This window comes from Scyliorhinus torazame, chromosome 6 (genome assembly GCF_047496885.1).
Source record: "Scyliorhinus torazame isolate Kashiwa2021f chromosome 6, sScyTor2.1, whole genome shotgun sequence".
Taxonomy (NCBI): domain Eukaryota; kingdom Metazoa; phylum Chordata; class Chondrichthyes; order Carcharhiniformes; family Scyliorhinidae; genus Scyliorhinus; species Scyliorhinus torazame.
The window spans coordinates 89,032,936-89,047,209 of NC_092712.1; the positions used below are offsets into that span (position 1 = coordinate 89,032,936).

Here is a 14,274-nt window from a genome sequence, read left to right on the forward strand (position 1 = left end):
GGGGGAGGCCATTCAGTCCTTCCAGCCTGCTCCACCATTCATTTTGATCATGGATGATCATCCAACTCAGAAACGAAAAGAGGGTACACCCACGACGAAGCAGCCTCGAAGAAGATGCCAGGGCAAGGCAGGTAGGTCACCTTCAAGTGATGGCTGTTGGCATCATGAGGCCCCTCCGTGAGGAAGAGCAAATCTGTTGGAAGTTGACCAGTGTTTACCTGTTAGACTCCCCGTGTGGCAGCGGACTTTTAGAATGTTGGTAAACTGCCAGTGGGGGGGTGGAAGTGACCCTTAGCTAGGCAGATGAGTGTTTCACTTGGCCGCTTGATGGGCAGCTGAACCAATGAGGTTCCATCATTGTTAATATACAATGGTTGCAGGAAGGTGTCAGCTTCCCTTCCACTGTCTTCCATCATTATTTCCCCAGTGCTCTTGGCTCCCAGTTCATCTCCAAATGATAAATATCAGCCATCATTTCAATGAATTCCAATTTTCAGAACATTTTCTCTACCACAACGATTTTTGAGACATTCATTGTCCTTTATCTAGAAAGACCAGGCTCAGGCTGATGGGTTGGATTTTACCAGGCATCATATTCCCTTCCCCCCACCCCCCAACCCCTGATTGAAAAGTCAGTTGCCAGCCCACCAATCCGACAACCGGCTTCCCCGCAGCGGTATTGCCTTCGAGTAACCTTAATAGTTTCAGAGTGAGACTTTCACCCCTGTCTGGGAGCAAGTTCAGCCCCAGAGAGCTGATTGACTGGCAGCTCCCTAGTCCCAGCAGTGCCAGAATTGTGTGGTGGCCACTGTTGGGAATATAGGCAAACCCTCAGAGAGAGAAGCTTTGGAGGCAAAATTTAAAGTTAAGTCTCGTGTTTTGGATGGGCCTGGCTGGCAGACCCCAGTCAGGGGGTTGTGAGACCGGAGGGTGGGTTAAAGGGGGGGTTGCCATCTTGTCGAGCACCTCTTTGGTGGCCACAGGGGATACCCCAAAAGTGCTACCACCCCTTCCTGCCCGACAGCAGCCCGCACAGTCAAAGTGCCACACTCCCCAATTGTCAGAGGCAGAATGAGTCCCTCAAGGAGTCATTAATTGATCAGTGGTCGCGACATTGTGGCGTAGTTGTGGTGCTACTGCACTCGTAATCCAGAGGGACAAGCTCTGCGAACATGTGTTGAAACCCCACCATGGCAGTTGGTGGCATTTACATTCAATTAATAATGCTGGAATTATAAAGCGAGCCTCAGTAATGATGACCATGAAACTATGATTGATTGTTGTAAAAATGCATTTGGTTCACAAATGTTTTTCAGGGAATCTGTTGTCTTTACCTAGTTTGGCCTACATGTGATTCCGGACCCACATCAATGTGGCTTAACTGTCCTCTGAATTATTCTTGGAAACCACTCAGTTCAGGGAAAATTATGGATAGGCAACAAATGTTGACCTTGCCAATGATGCCCACATGGCATGAAAGAATGCAAAAGAAGGTATTTCTCTCCATCCACATCCCCTCTAACCCTTCCAGCCTTACTTTCTTTCATGTCCAGCCCAGAATAAATTCTCCCAATTCAACTATTTTCAACTATAGTTTCAAAATCCTAATTGTCTATCGTTTGGCCCTTTATTTACCAAGGCATTTATGCAGTTAACTATTCGCTCAACCTTACCCTTACCTGCACCTATAATTCCCTCACCTCCGTGTAAACCATTCCACCTGGCTATTTCCTCTGGTCTGGCTCTCATCTCCACTGCCTTAACTTCAAGGAAAGGAGATCCTGAAAGGATCTGAATGACAACTTGTTTAGGGTCGGAGAATCGCCGGGGGCTGCCGTGAATCCCGCCCCCGCCGGTTGCCGAAGTCTCCGGCACCGGAGATTCGGCGGGGGCGGGAATTGCGCCGCGCCGGTTGGTGGGCCCCCCCGCTCGATTCTCCGGCCCGGATGGGCCGAAGTCCCGCCGATAAATTGCCTGTCCCGCCAGCGTAAATTAAAGCACCTATTTACCGGCGGGACAAGACGGCGTGGGCGGGCTCCGGAGTCCTGGGGGGGCGCGGGGCGATCTGACCCGGGGGGGGTGCCCCCACGGTGGCCTGGCCCGCGATCGGGGCCCACCGATCCGCGGGTGGGCCTGTGCCGTGGGGGCACTCTTTCCCTTCCGCCTCCGCCACGGTCTCCACCATGGCGGAGGTGGAAGAGACTCCCTCCACTGCACATGCGCGGGAAACTTTCAGCGGCCGCTGACGCTCCCGCGCATGCGCCGCCCCAGCTGGCGGGGCAACAAAGGCCGTTTCCGCCAGCTGGCAGGGCGGAACTTCCTCCGGCGTCGGCCTAGCCCCTCAATGTTGGGGCTTGGCCCCCAAAGATGCGGAGCATTCTGCACCTTTGGGGTGGCGCGATGCCCGTCTGATTGGCGCCAGTCGGCGGACATCGCGCCGTTTCGGGAGAATTTCGCCCAGATCCACAGCAATGTGAGTGACGCTTAAGTATCCTGTGAAATGGCCCAGTAACCACTCAGTTGGTTCAAACTGCTACAGGCTGTTAAAAAGAATGAAACTGAATGGACCATCCAGCATTGGCCAAGGCAATGAAAATGGCAATGCAAACCCTGTCAATCCTCCACCTCTGATGAACAGTGGCAGCCATGTGTACCATCTACAAGATGCACTGCAGTAACTCCGCCAGGGACCCAGGTTTGATTCTGGCCTTGGGTGACTAGGTGTAATTTCACATTCTCTCCGTGACTGCGTGGCTTTCCTTTGGGAGCTCTGGTTTCCTCCCACAGTCCAAAGATGTGCATGATAGGTGGATTGGCCATGCTAAATTGCCCCTTAGTGTCCAGAAGTTACAGGGATAGGGAGGGAGTGGGCCTGTGTAGGGTGCTCTTTTGGAGGGTCGGTGCTGACTCGATGGGTCAAATGGCCTCCTTCTGCACTTTAGGGATTCTAGGATTCTACATTTTTATCTAGTCAGTCATAGCCAGCGTATTACCTGTAATGACTATTCTTCTTCCTTCTGCATTATTATCTTTGGTGTTCCTCAAGTATCTGTCATGCACCCCTCAGAGACATCATCCAAAGACATAACATCAGTTACCACATGTACTCTGTCAACATCCAGCTCTACCTCAGCACCAACTCTTTCGACTCTCCAATGTCTCCAGATTGTCAGATTGCTTTTCCGACATCCAAGTACTGAGTGAATGGAAATTTCCTCCAAATAAATATTGGAAAGAACAGCCATTCACCTCACTATCTATAGACTCTACCCCTCTTTGTCTGATACCTTTCTGCTGCTGAACTGGAATGTTCAAAACCTTGGTGACATCGAGATGAGTTTACAAACAAATAGCCATGCCGTAACTATAGTCATCTGTTTCCATTTCTGTAACATTGTCTGGCCGTATCCCTGCCTCAGCTCAGCCACGGCCATCCTCTTCCATACATTAGTTATCTCTCGACTTGACTATGCCAAAACACTCGTAACTTCCCAATTTATATCCACTGTAAACTCGAGGTCATTCAAAATCTGATGCTCATGCTCTAACATAAGAACACAAGAAATAAAAGCAGGAATAGACCATTTGGACCCCGACCCTGGTGTGCCATTCAATATGATTCTGCCTCCACTCCACTTCCCTGCCTACTTCCCACATCCCTTAGTTCCCTGCAGGACCAATGTTAGCCTATATTGGCTCCCAGCTCAGCAATGCATAGACTTCAGCATTCATGTCCTTGTTTTAAAATGCCTCCATGGTCTTGTTCTTCCCTATCCCTGTAATCTCTATCCCCAGACTCAGCCCCACACCCACACCAAGATATAAGACGGTAAGACATAGGAGCAGAATTAGGTCACTCGGCCCATCGAGTCTGCTCCGCAATTCAATCGTGGCTGATATTTTTCTCATCCCCATTCTCCTGCCTACTCCCCATAAACCCCTGATCCTCTTATTAATCAAGAACCTATCTATCTCTGAGTTAAAGACACTCAGTGATTTGGCCTCCACAGCCTTCTGTGGCAAAGAGTTCCACAGATTCACCACCCTCTGGCTGAAGAAATTCCTCCTCATCTCTGTTTTAAAGGATCGTCGCTTTAGTCTGAGATTGTGCCCTCTCGTTCTAGTTTTTCTTACGAATGGAAACATCCTCTCCACGTCCACCCTTTCCAGGACTTGCAGTATCCTGTAAGTTTCAATAAGATCCCCCCTCATTCTTCTAAACTCCAACGACTACAGACACAAAGGGTGGGATTCTCCGTCCCCCCCGCCGGGTCGGAGAATCGCCGGGGATTGGCGTGAATCCCCACCCCGCCGGCTGCCGAATTCTCCAGCGCCGGAGATTCAGCGGAGGCGGGAATTGCGCCACGTCGGTCGGCAGGCCGCCCCAGCGATTCTCCGTCCCGTGATGGACCAAAGTCCCATTCGTTCTAGGCAGGTCCCGCCGGAGTAAATGAGAGTTGGTCCCCACCCTGCCGGGTACGGGAGAATCCCTCTCAAAGTCCTCAACCGTTCCTCAGACAACAAGCTCTTTATTCCAGGGATCATTCTTGTGAACCTCCTTTGGACCCTTTCCAAAGCCAGCAGATCCTTCCTTAGATACGGGGCCACCTTTCCTTCCTCTGTGATTCTATACGTGGCTCATAGAACCATAGAATCCCTACAGTGCAGAAGGAGGTCAATTGGCCCATCGACTCTGCACCAATCCGCTGAAAGAACACTCCACCTAGGCCCACTCCATCATCCCACCCTGTCCCTGTAACCCCACCTAACCAGCACAGCTTTGAACACTAAGGGGCAATTTTAGCATGGCAAATTCTCCCAACATGAACACCTTTGGACTGTGGGAGGAAACTGGAGCACCCAGAGGAAATCTGTGCAGAAACAGGAATAACATGCAAATTCCACACAGTCACCCAGGCCAGAATTGGGCCCAGCCCCTGCAGCAGTGCTAACCACTGTGCCACTGTGCCACCCCAATGTTAAGCTTTGTATGTTAGTGTCCCTTGAATAGCCTTAGAACATTTTACTATGTTAAAGGCACACATTAAATCTAAGTCATTCTTGTTGTAACAGCATTCTAAAAGTAATTACACCTTCCTTCAGGAATGACTAAGCCTTGTGGGTTACAAGGTCAATCCATCTATTATGTGTCTTGTATATAGTTCAATATTTCATATACCATCACCTATTTTAAAAAATACAATAATCTCATTGTGTGGAAATATAATTATCACAATAAAACCTTGCGTTACAGATGAGAAACAATAATAGACAGGAGCGTTAGCAGAGATAGAAGTTCATACCTCTAGTACAAGCCAAAGCTGATCTCCATTCTTTGCATCCTTCTTGTAGTACATTCCATAGAACTTGACCACATTTTCATGATCAGAGAGCGCTTGGAGGATGTTATACTCAGCCTCGATTTCTTCATCAATATCCTAACATCAAAAGTATACAAAATTAATGTAAAATTGGAAATCTTCAGTGTCGGGTGTGCCAATTACAATAATATTTTCCAGCTTCTGATTTCATTTTGCATTTCATTGTGGCAGATTTGCATATTCAAAATGATGGTGCACTATATACAAAAGATTCATCATCGTGCATTCAATCTTTGGCATTTAACACCCACTACATATCTTAAACCACTGTATTTGCCTGTTGAAAGAATTGACTGAGGAATGATTTCACTGGTTGTTAGAGCTACACAGTACCGGATTTATATACATATTCTTCATGTGTAAACCTAGATGGTAGATGTTTTTTATGTCATGACTATATTTGTCCACAGTTAAGGCCATTAACAAAATTGTTCTCCTCCTTGTCCTGCTCTTGACGTTCTTCCTGCATGCCTCCTCAGCTATTCTTTAACTACCCTAGACTCTGCAGTTTTTCGACTTCAACTCTTTCTTAGCCCACATATCCTGTGAGTAAATGCAACATTCATTCCCATTCCCAATTGCTGATCCCCAACTTCCTTCTCCTAAGTCCCTTGTTTGCCAACATTATTAACCCATTGATGCGACCATCAATTCACACGAGATGGAGAGTTGAAATGGACAGTGGTTTTAATCGGCTAGAACTGTGCCTGCCTGCGACTGCTCTGTACTGAGTGCCACCTACAGGCTTCAGATCTATATACCTCCCCGAGGGGGCGGAGCCATAGGCGGATCCAGCAGAGGGCAGTAGAGCAGAGCTGCTGATTGGCTGTTGCGGGGGAAATTTGTATACGTCCGTGTGCTCACCCTAACCTGAAAGTGTACCTCAGCAAGAGACCCTAGCTGTTCAAGTGAAGACAAGCATCCAGCAGAGGGCAGTAGAGCAGAGCTGCTGATTGGCTTTCGCGGGGGAAATTTGCATACGCCCGTGTGCTCACCCAAACTTGAAAATGGTTTGTGGAGGAGCTGTTGTCAAGAGACACTTAAACCCTAAACACTTCTTCAGTGTTTCCCTCCCTACCCCCTCCTCTAACCAAAAAAAAACAACCGCTGTAAAGATCAAGAGGAAGGCTCGAGGTCAGGTAGAAGTTGAAAGAAGTTGAACCGTGACATCACAGCCTGCAGGTAAGGGACTGGCTGGTGACTGGTTTTTCTTTTATTTTCCCTCAGGTGTTATCGTGCAGGGCGCAGAGGCTGCTGAGTGAGTGCTTTCTGAGAAGGGGAGTGAATAACAGGTAAGCTCTTTCTTTCTTTTTCTTTTCTTTTATCTAGAGGGGATGGCAGGGAAGGTAGTGCAATGTTCCTCCTGCAGAATGTTTGTGGTGAGGGACGCCATCAGTGTCCCTGCTGATTTCATCTGTGGGAAGTGCACCCATCTCCAGCTCCTCAGAAACCGCGTTAGGGAACTGGAGCTGGAGCGGGATGAACTTCGGATCATTCGGGAGGCAGAGGTGGTCATAGATAGAAGCTTCAGGGATGTAGTCACTCCGAAGAATAAAGATAGATGGGTGACGGTGAGAGGGGCTGGGAGGAAGCAGTCAGTACAGGGATCCCCTGCGGTCATTCCCTTTAGTAACAAGTATACCACTTTGGATACTGTTGGCGGGGGGGACTTACCAGGGGTAAGCCATGGGGTACAGGTCTCTGGCACAGAGTCTGTCCCTGTTGCTCAGAAGGGAAGGGGGGAGAGGAGTAGAGCATTCGTCATTGGAGACTCCATAGTTAGGGGGATAGATAGGAGATTCTGTGGGAACGAGAGAGACTCACGGTTGGTGTGTTGCCTCCCATGTGCCAGGGTGCGTGATGTCTCGGATCGAGTTTTCGGGATCCTTAAGGGGGTGGGGGAGCAGCCCCAAGTCGTGGTCCACATAGGTACCAACGACATAGGTAGGAAAAGGGCTAGGGATGTAAGGCAGGAATTCAGGGAGTTAGGGTGGAAACTTAGATCTAGGACAAACAGAGTTATTATCTCTGGGTTGTTACCCGTACCGCATGATAGAGAGACGAGGAATAGGGAGAGAGAAGAGTTGTTGAACACGTGGCTACAGGGATGGTGCAGGAGGGAGGGTTTCAGATTTCTGGATAATTGGGGCTCATTCTGGGGTCGGTGGGACCTCGACAAATGGGATGGTCTACATCTGGGTCAGAGGGGTACCAATATCCTGGGGGGGAATTTGCTAATGCTCTTCGGGAGGGTTTAAACTAGTTCAGCAAGGGCTTGGGAACCTGAATTGTAGCTCCAGTATACAGGAGGTTGAGAGTAGTGAGGTCATGAGTAAGGTTTCAAAGTTGCAGGAGTGTACCGGCAGGCAGGAAGGTGGTTTTAAGTGTGTCTTCTTCAATGCCAGGAGCATCCGGAATAAGGTGGGTGAACTTGCGGCATGGGTTGGTACCTGTGACTTCGATGTTGTGGCCATTTCGGAGACATGGATAGAGCAGGGACAGGAATGGTTGTTGCAGGTGCCGGGGTTTAGATATTTCAGTAAGCTCAGGGAAGGTGGTAAAAGAGGGGGAGGGGTGGCATTGTTAGTCAAGGACAGTATTACGGTGGTAGAAAGGACGTTTGATGAGGACTCGTCTACTGAGGTAGAATGGGCTGAGGTTAGAAACAGGAAAGGAGAGGTCACCCTGTTAGGGGTTTTCTATAGGCCTCCGAAAAGTTCCAGAGATGTAGAGGAAAGGATTACAAAGATGCTTCTGGATAGGAGCGAAAGCAACAGGGTAGTGGTTATGGGGGACTTTAACTTTCCAAATATTGACTGGAAACGCTATAGTTCGAGTACTTTAGATGGGTCTGTTTTTGTCCAATGTGTGCAGGAGGGTTTCCTGACACAGTATGTAGATAGGCCAACGAGAGGCGAGGCCATATTGGATTTGGTACTGGGTAATGAACCAGGACAGGTGTTAGATTTGGAGATGGGTGAGCACTTTAGTGATAGTGACCACAATTCGATTACGTTTATTTTAGTGATGGAAAGGGATAGGTAGATACCGCAGGGCAAGAGTTATATCTGGGGGAAAGGCAATTATGATGCGATGAGGCAAGACTTAGGATGCATCGGATGGAGAGGAAAACTGCAGGGGATGGGCACAATGGAAATGTGGAGCTTGTTCAAGGAACAGCTACTGCGTGTCCTTGATAAGTATGTATCTGTCAGGCAGGGAGGAAGTGGTCGAGCAAGGGAACCATGGTTTACTAAAGCAGTCGAAACACTTGTCAAGAGGAAGAAGAAGGCTTATGTAAAGATGAGACATGAAGGTTCAGTTAGGGTGCTCGAGAGTTACGTGTTAACTAGGAAGGTCCTAAAGAGAGAGCTAAGAAGAGCCAGGAGGGGACATGAGACGTCTTTGGCAGGTAGGATCAAGGATAACCCTAAAACTTTCTATAGATATGTCAGGAATAAACGAATGACTAGGGTAAGAGTAGGGCCAGTCAAGGACAGTAGTGGGAAGTTGTGCGTGGAGTCAGAGGAGATAGGAGAGGTGCTAAATGAATATTTTTCATCAGTATTCACACAGGAAAAAGACAATGTTGTCGAGGAGAATACTGAGATTCAGGCTACTAGACTAGAAGGGCTTGAGGTTCATAAGGAGGAGGTGTTAGCAATTCTGGAAAGTGTGAAAATAGATAAGTCCCCTGGGCCGGATGGGATTTATCCTCGGATTCTCTGGGAAGCTAGGGAGGAGATTGCTGAGCCTTTGGCTTTGATCTTTAAGTCATCTTTGTCAACAGGAATAGTGCCAGAAGACTGGAGAATAGCAAATGTTGTCCCCTTGTTCAAGAAGGGGAGTAGAGACAACCCCGGTAACTATAGACCAGTGAGTGATACTTCTGTTGTGGGCAAAATCTTGGAAAGGATTATCAGAGACAGGATGTATAATCATCTGAAAAGGAATAATTTGATTAGAGATAGTCAACACGGTTTTGTGAAGGGTAGGTCGTGCCTCACAAACCAGGCCAGTCGATTTCGGTGGCGTGAGAGCAGCTGGTTAGTCAATTTCAGCGGGAGCATTGCGGAAGGAGGTTGCTGGGAGGTAAGTCAACCTTTAAAAGCACTTCTCTTTGCAGGGGCAGGCCAGTCGATTTCGGCGGGAGAACAGCTGGTGAGTGGTGAGTCAGTTTCAGCGGGAGCATTGCGGAAGGAGGTTGCTGGGAGGTAAGTCAACCTTTAAAAGCACTTCTCTTTGCAGGGGCAGGCCAGTCGATTTCGGTGGCGTGAGAGCAGCTGGTTAGTCAATTTCAGCTGGAGCATTGCGGAAGGAGGTTGCTGGGAGGTAAGTCAACCTTTAAAAGCACTTCTCTTTGCAGGGGCAGGCCAGTCGATTTCGGCGGGAGAACAGCTGGTGAGTGGTGAGTCAGTTTCAGCGGGAGCATTGCGGAAGGAGGTTGCTGGGAGGTAAGTCAACCTTTAAAAGCACTTCTCTTTGCAGGGGCAGGCCAGTCGATTTCGGTGGCGTGAGAGCAGCTGGTTAGTCAATTTCAGCGGGAGCATTGCGGAAGGAGGTTGCTGGGAGGTAAGTCAACCTTTAAAAGCACTTCTCTTTGCAGGGGCAGGCCAGTTGATTTCGGTGGCGTGAGAGCAGCTGGTTAGTCAATTTCAGCGGGAGCATTGCGGAAGGAGGTTGCTGGGAGGTAAGTCAACCTTTAAAAGCACTTCTCTTTGCAGGGGCAGGCCAGTCGATTTCGGCGGGAGAACAGCTGGTGAGTGGTGAGTCAGTTTCAGCGGGAGCATTGCGGAAGGAGGTTGCTGGGAGGTAAGTCAACCTTTAAAAGCACTTCTCTTTGCAGGGGCAGGCCAGTCGATTTCGGTGGCGTGAGAGCAGCTGGTTAGTCAATTTCAGCGGGAGCATTGCGGAAGGAGGTTGCTGGGAGGTAAGTCAACCTTTAAAAGCACTTCTCTTTGCAGGGGCAGGCCAGTCGATTTCGGCGGGAGTGGAGCTGGCTGGTTAGTCAATTTCAGCAGGAGCTGACAATTTTTCTTTTTTTTTAAATTAGTTTTTTAGGCGGGATCAGGAAGTCGACCCGCGGACGTCTGGGAAGACCCTCACCAATAAATTCTGGTGGAGACCCTCACTGTAACACTCTGATATACCCCACACCCCTCACTGAAACACTGATATACCCCACACCCGTCACTGTAACACTGATATACCCCACACCCCTCACTGTAACACTCTGATATACCCCACACCCCTCACTGTAACACTCTGATATACCCCACACCCCTCACTGTAACACTCTGATATACCCCATACCCCTCACTGTAACACTGATATAAACCACACCCCTCACTGTAACACTCTGATATACCCCTCACCCCTCACTGTAACACTCTGATATAACCACACCCCTCATTGTAACACTCTGATATCCCCCACACCCCTCACTGTAACACTCTGATATAAACCACACCCCTCACTGTAACATTCTGATATACCCCACACCCCTCACTGTAACACTCTGATATACCCCACACCCCTCACTGTAACACTCTGATATAAACCACACCCCTCACTGTAACACTCTGATATAAACCACACCCCTCACTGTAACACTCTGATATACGCCACACCCCTCACTGTAACACTCTGATATACCCCACACCCCTCACTGTAACATTCTGATATAAACCACACCCCTCACTGTAACACTGATATACCCCACACCCTCACTGTAACACTCTGATATAAACCACACCCCTCACTGTAACACTCTGATATACCCCACACCCCTCACTGTAACACTCTGATATACCCCACACCCCTCACTGTAACACTCTGATATAAACCACACACCTCACTGTAACACTCTGATATAAACCACACCCCTCACTGTAACACTGATATACCCCACACCCCTCACTGTAACACTCTGATATACCCCACACCCCTCACTGTAACACTCTGATACACCCCACACCCCTCACTGTAACACTGATATACCCCACACCCCTCACTGTAACACTCTGATATACCCCACACCCCTCACTGTAACACTGATATACCTCACACCCCTCACTGTAACACTGATATACCCCACACCCCTCACTGAAACACTGATATACCCCACACCCCTCACTGTAACACTGATATACCCCACACCCCTCACTGTAACACTCTGATATACCCCACACCCCTCACTGTAACACTCTGATATACCCCACACCCCTCACTGTAACACTCTGATATACCCCATACCCCTCACTGTAACACTGATATAAACCACACCCCTCACTGTAACACTCTGATTGAGTCGATTTCGGTGGCGTGAGAGCAGCTGGTTAGTCAATTTCAGCGGGAGCATTGCGGAAGGAGGTTGCTGGGAGGTAAGTCAACCTTTAAAAGCACTTCTCTTTGCAGGGGCAGGCCAGTCGATTTCGGCGGGAGAACAGCTGGTGAGTGGTGAGTCAGTTTCAGCGGGAGCATTGCGGAAGGAGGTTGCTGGGAGGTAAGTCAACCTTTAAAAGCACTTCTCTTTGCAGGGGCAGGCCAGTCGATTTCGGTGGCGTGAGAGCAGCTGGTTAGTCAATTTCAGCGGGAGCATTGCGGAAGGAGGTTGCTGGGAGGTAAGTCAACCTTTAAAAGCACTTCTCTTTGCAGGGGCAGGCCAGTCGATTTCGGCGGGAGTGGAGCTGGCTGGTTAGTCAATTTCAGCAGGAGCTGAGAATTGTTCTTTTTTTTAAAATTAGTTTTTTAGGCGGGATCAGGAAGTCGACCCGCGGACGTCTGGGAAGACCCTCACCAATAAATTCTGGTGGAGAGGAAACCCGAGACACTACACGTGTAGTGTCTCCCACCCGCCCTCCTCCTCTAACCTAATAATAAAACCCATTGGTCTGAGGTAAGTACCATATTTTTATTATATTATTATTATTTATTATAAGAATTTAGTTTAGTTGTTAGCCAGATCTTGGTAGAAAGTTAGAGGAATGGCAGGGAAGGGAGTGCAATGTTCCTCCTGCAGGATGTTTGAGGTGAGGGATGCAGTTAGTGTCCCTGCTGATTTTACCTGCAGGAAGTGCTGCCATCTCCAGCTCCTCCAAGACCGAGTTAGGGAACTGGAGCTGGAGTTGGAAGAACTTCGGATCATTCGGGAGGCAGAAGGGGTCATAGATAGCAGCTTCAAGGAATTAGTTACACCAAAGATTGGAGATAGGTGGGTAACTGTAAGAGGGACTGGGAAAAAACAGTCAGTGCAGGGATCCCCTGCGGTCGTTCCCCTGAGAAACAAGTATACCGCTTTGGATACTTGTGGGGGGGACGACTTACCATGGGTAAGCCATGGGGTACGGGCCTCTGGCACGGAGTCTGTCCCTGTTGCTCAGAAGGGAAGGGGGGAGAGGAGCAGAGCATTAGTAATTGGGGACTCTATAGTCAGGGGCACAGATAGGAGATTTTGTGGGAGCGTGAGAGACTCACGTTTGGTATGTTGCCTCCCAGGTGCAAGGGTACGTGATGTCTCGGATCGTGTTTTCCGGGTCCTTAGGGGGGAGGGGGAGCAGCCCCAAGTCGTGGTCCACATTGGCACCAACGACATAGGTAGGAAAGGGGACAAGGATGTCAGGCAGGCTTTCAGGGAGCTAGGATGGAAGCTCAGAACTAGAACAAACAGAGTTGTTATCTCTGGGTTGTTGCCCGTGCCACGTGATAGTGAGATGAGGAATAGGGAGAGAGAGCATTTAAACACGTGGCTACAGGGATGGTGCAGGCGGGAGGGTTTCAGATTTTTGGATAACTGGGGCTCTTTCTGGGGAAGGTGGGACCTCTACAGACAGGATGGTCTCCATCTGAACCTGAGGGGCACAAATATCCTGGGGGGGAGATTTGTTAGTGCTCTTTGGGGGGGGTTTAAACTAATGCAGCAGGGGCATGGGAACCTGGATTGTAGTTTTAGGGTAAGGGAGAATGAGAGTATAGAGGTCAGGAGCACAGATTTGACGTCGCAGGAGGGGGCCAGCGTTCAGGTAGGTGGTTTGAAGTGTGTCTACTTCAATGCCAGGAGTATACGAAACAAGGTAGGGGAACTGGCAGCGTGGGTTGGTACCTGGGACTTCGATGTTGTGGCCATTTCGGAGACATGGATAGAGCAGGGACAGGAATGGATGTTGCAGGTTCCGGGGTTTAGGTGTTTTAGTAAGCTCAGAGAAGGAGGCAAAAGAGGGGGAGGTGTGGCGCTGCTAGTCAAGAGCAGTATTACGGTGGCGGAGAGGATGCTAGATGGGGACTCTTCTTCCGAGGTAGTATTGGCTGAAGTTAGAAACAGGAAAGGGGAGGTCACCCTGTTGGGAGTTTTTTATAGGCCTCCTAATAGTTCTAGGGATGTAGAGGAAAGGATGGCGAAGATGATTCTGGATATGAGCGAAAGTAACAGGGTAGTTATTATGGGAGACTTTAACTTTCCAAATATTGACTGGAAAATATATAGTTCGAGTACAATAGATGGGTCGTTTTTTGTACAGTGTGTGCAGGAGGGTTTCCTGAAACAATATGTTGACAGGCCAACAAGAGGCGAGGCCACGTTGGATTTGGTTTTGGGTAATGAACCAGGCCAGGTGTTGGATTTGGAGGTAGGAGAGCACTTTGGGGACAGTGACCACAATTCGGTGACGTTTACGTTAATGATGGAAAGGGATAAGTATACACCGCAGGGCAAGAGTTATAGCTGGGGGAAGGGCAATTATGATGCCATTAGACGTGACTTGGGGGGGATAAGGTGGAGAAGTAGGCTGCAAGTGTTGGGCACACTGGATAAGTGGGGCTTGTTCAAGGATCAGCTACTGCGTGTTCTTGATAAGTATGTACCGGTCAGACAGGGAGGAAGGCGTCGAGCGAGGGA

General features: G+C 49.0%; 1 protein-coding gene across 1 annotated transcript in view; it reads right to left on the bottom strand.

The window, feature by feature from the left end:
* myo3a (myosin IIIA) overlaps nucleotides 1-14,274 on the bottom strand; it is a 683,164-nt gene that overhangs the window by 589,735 nt on the left and 79,155 nt on the right. The window contains exon 3 of the mRNA XM_072508449.1: nucleotides 5,304-5,438. Within this exon, the coding sequence (XP_072364550.1) occupies nucleotides 5,304-5,438 (135 nt within the window). The remainder of the gene's footprint in view (nucleotides 1-5,303; nucleotides 5,439-14,274) is intronic.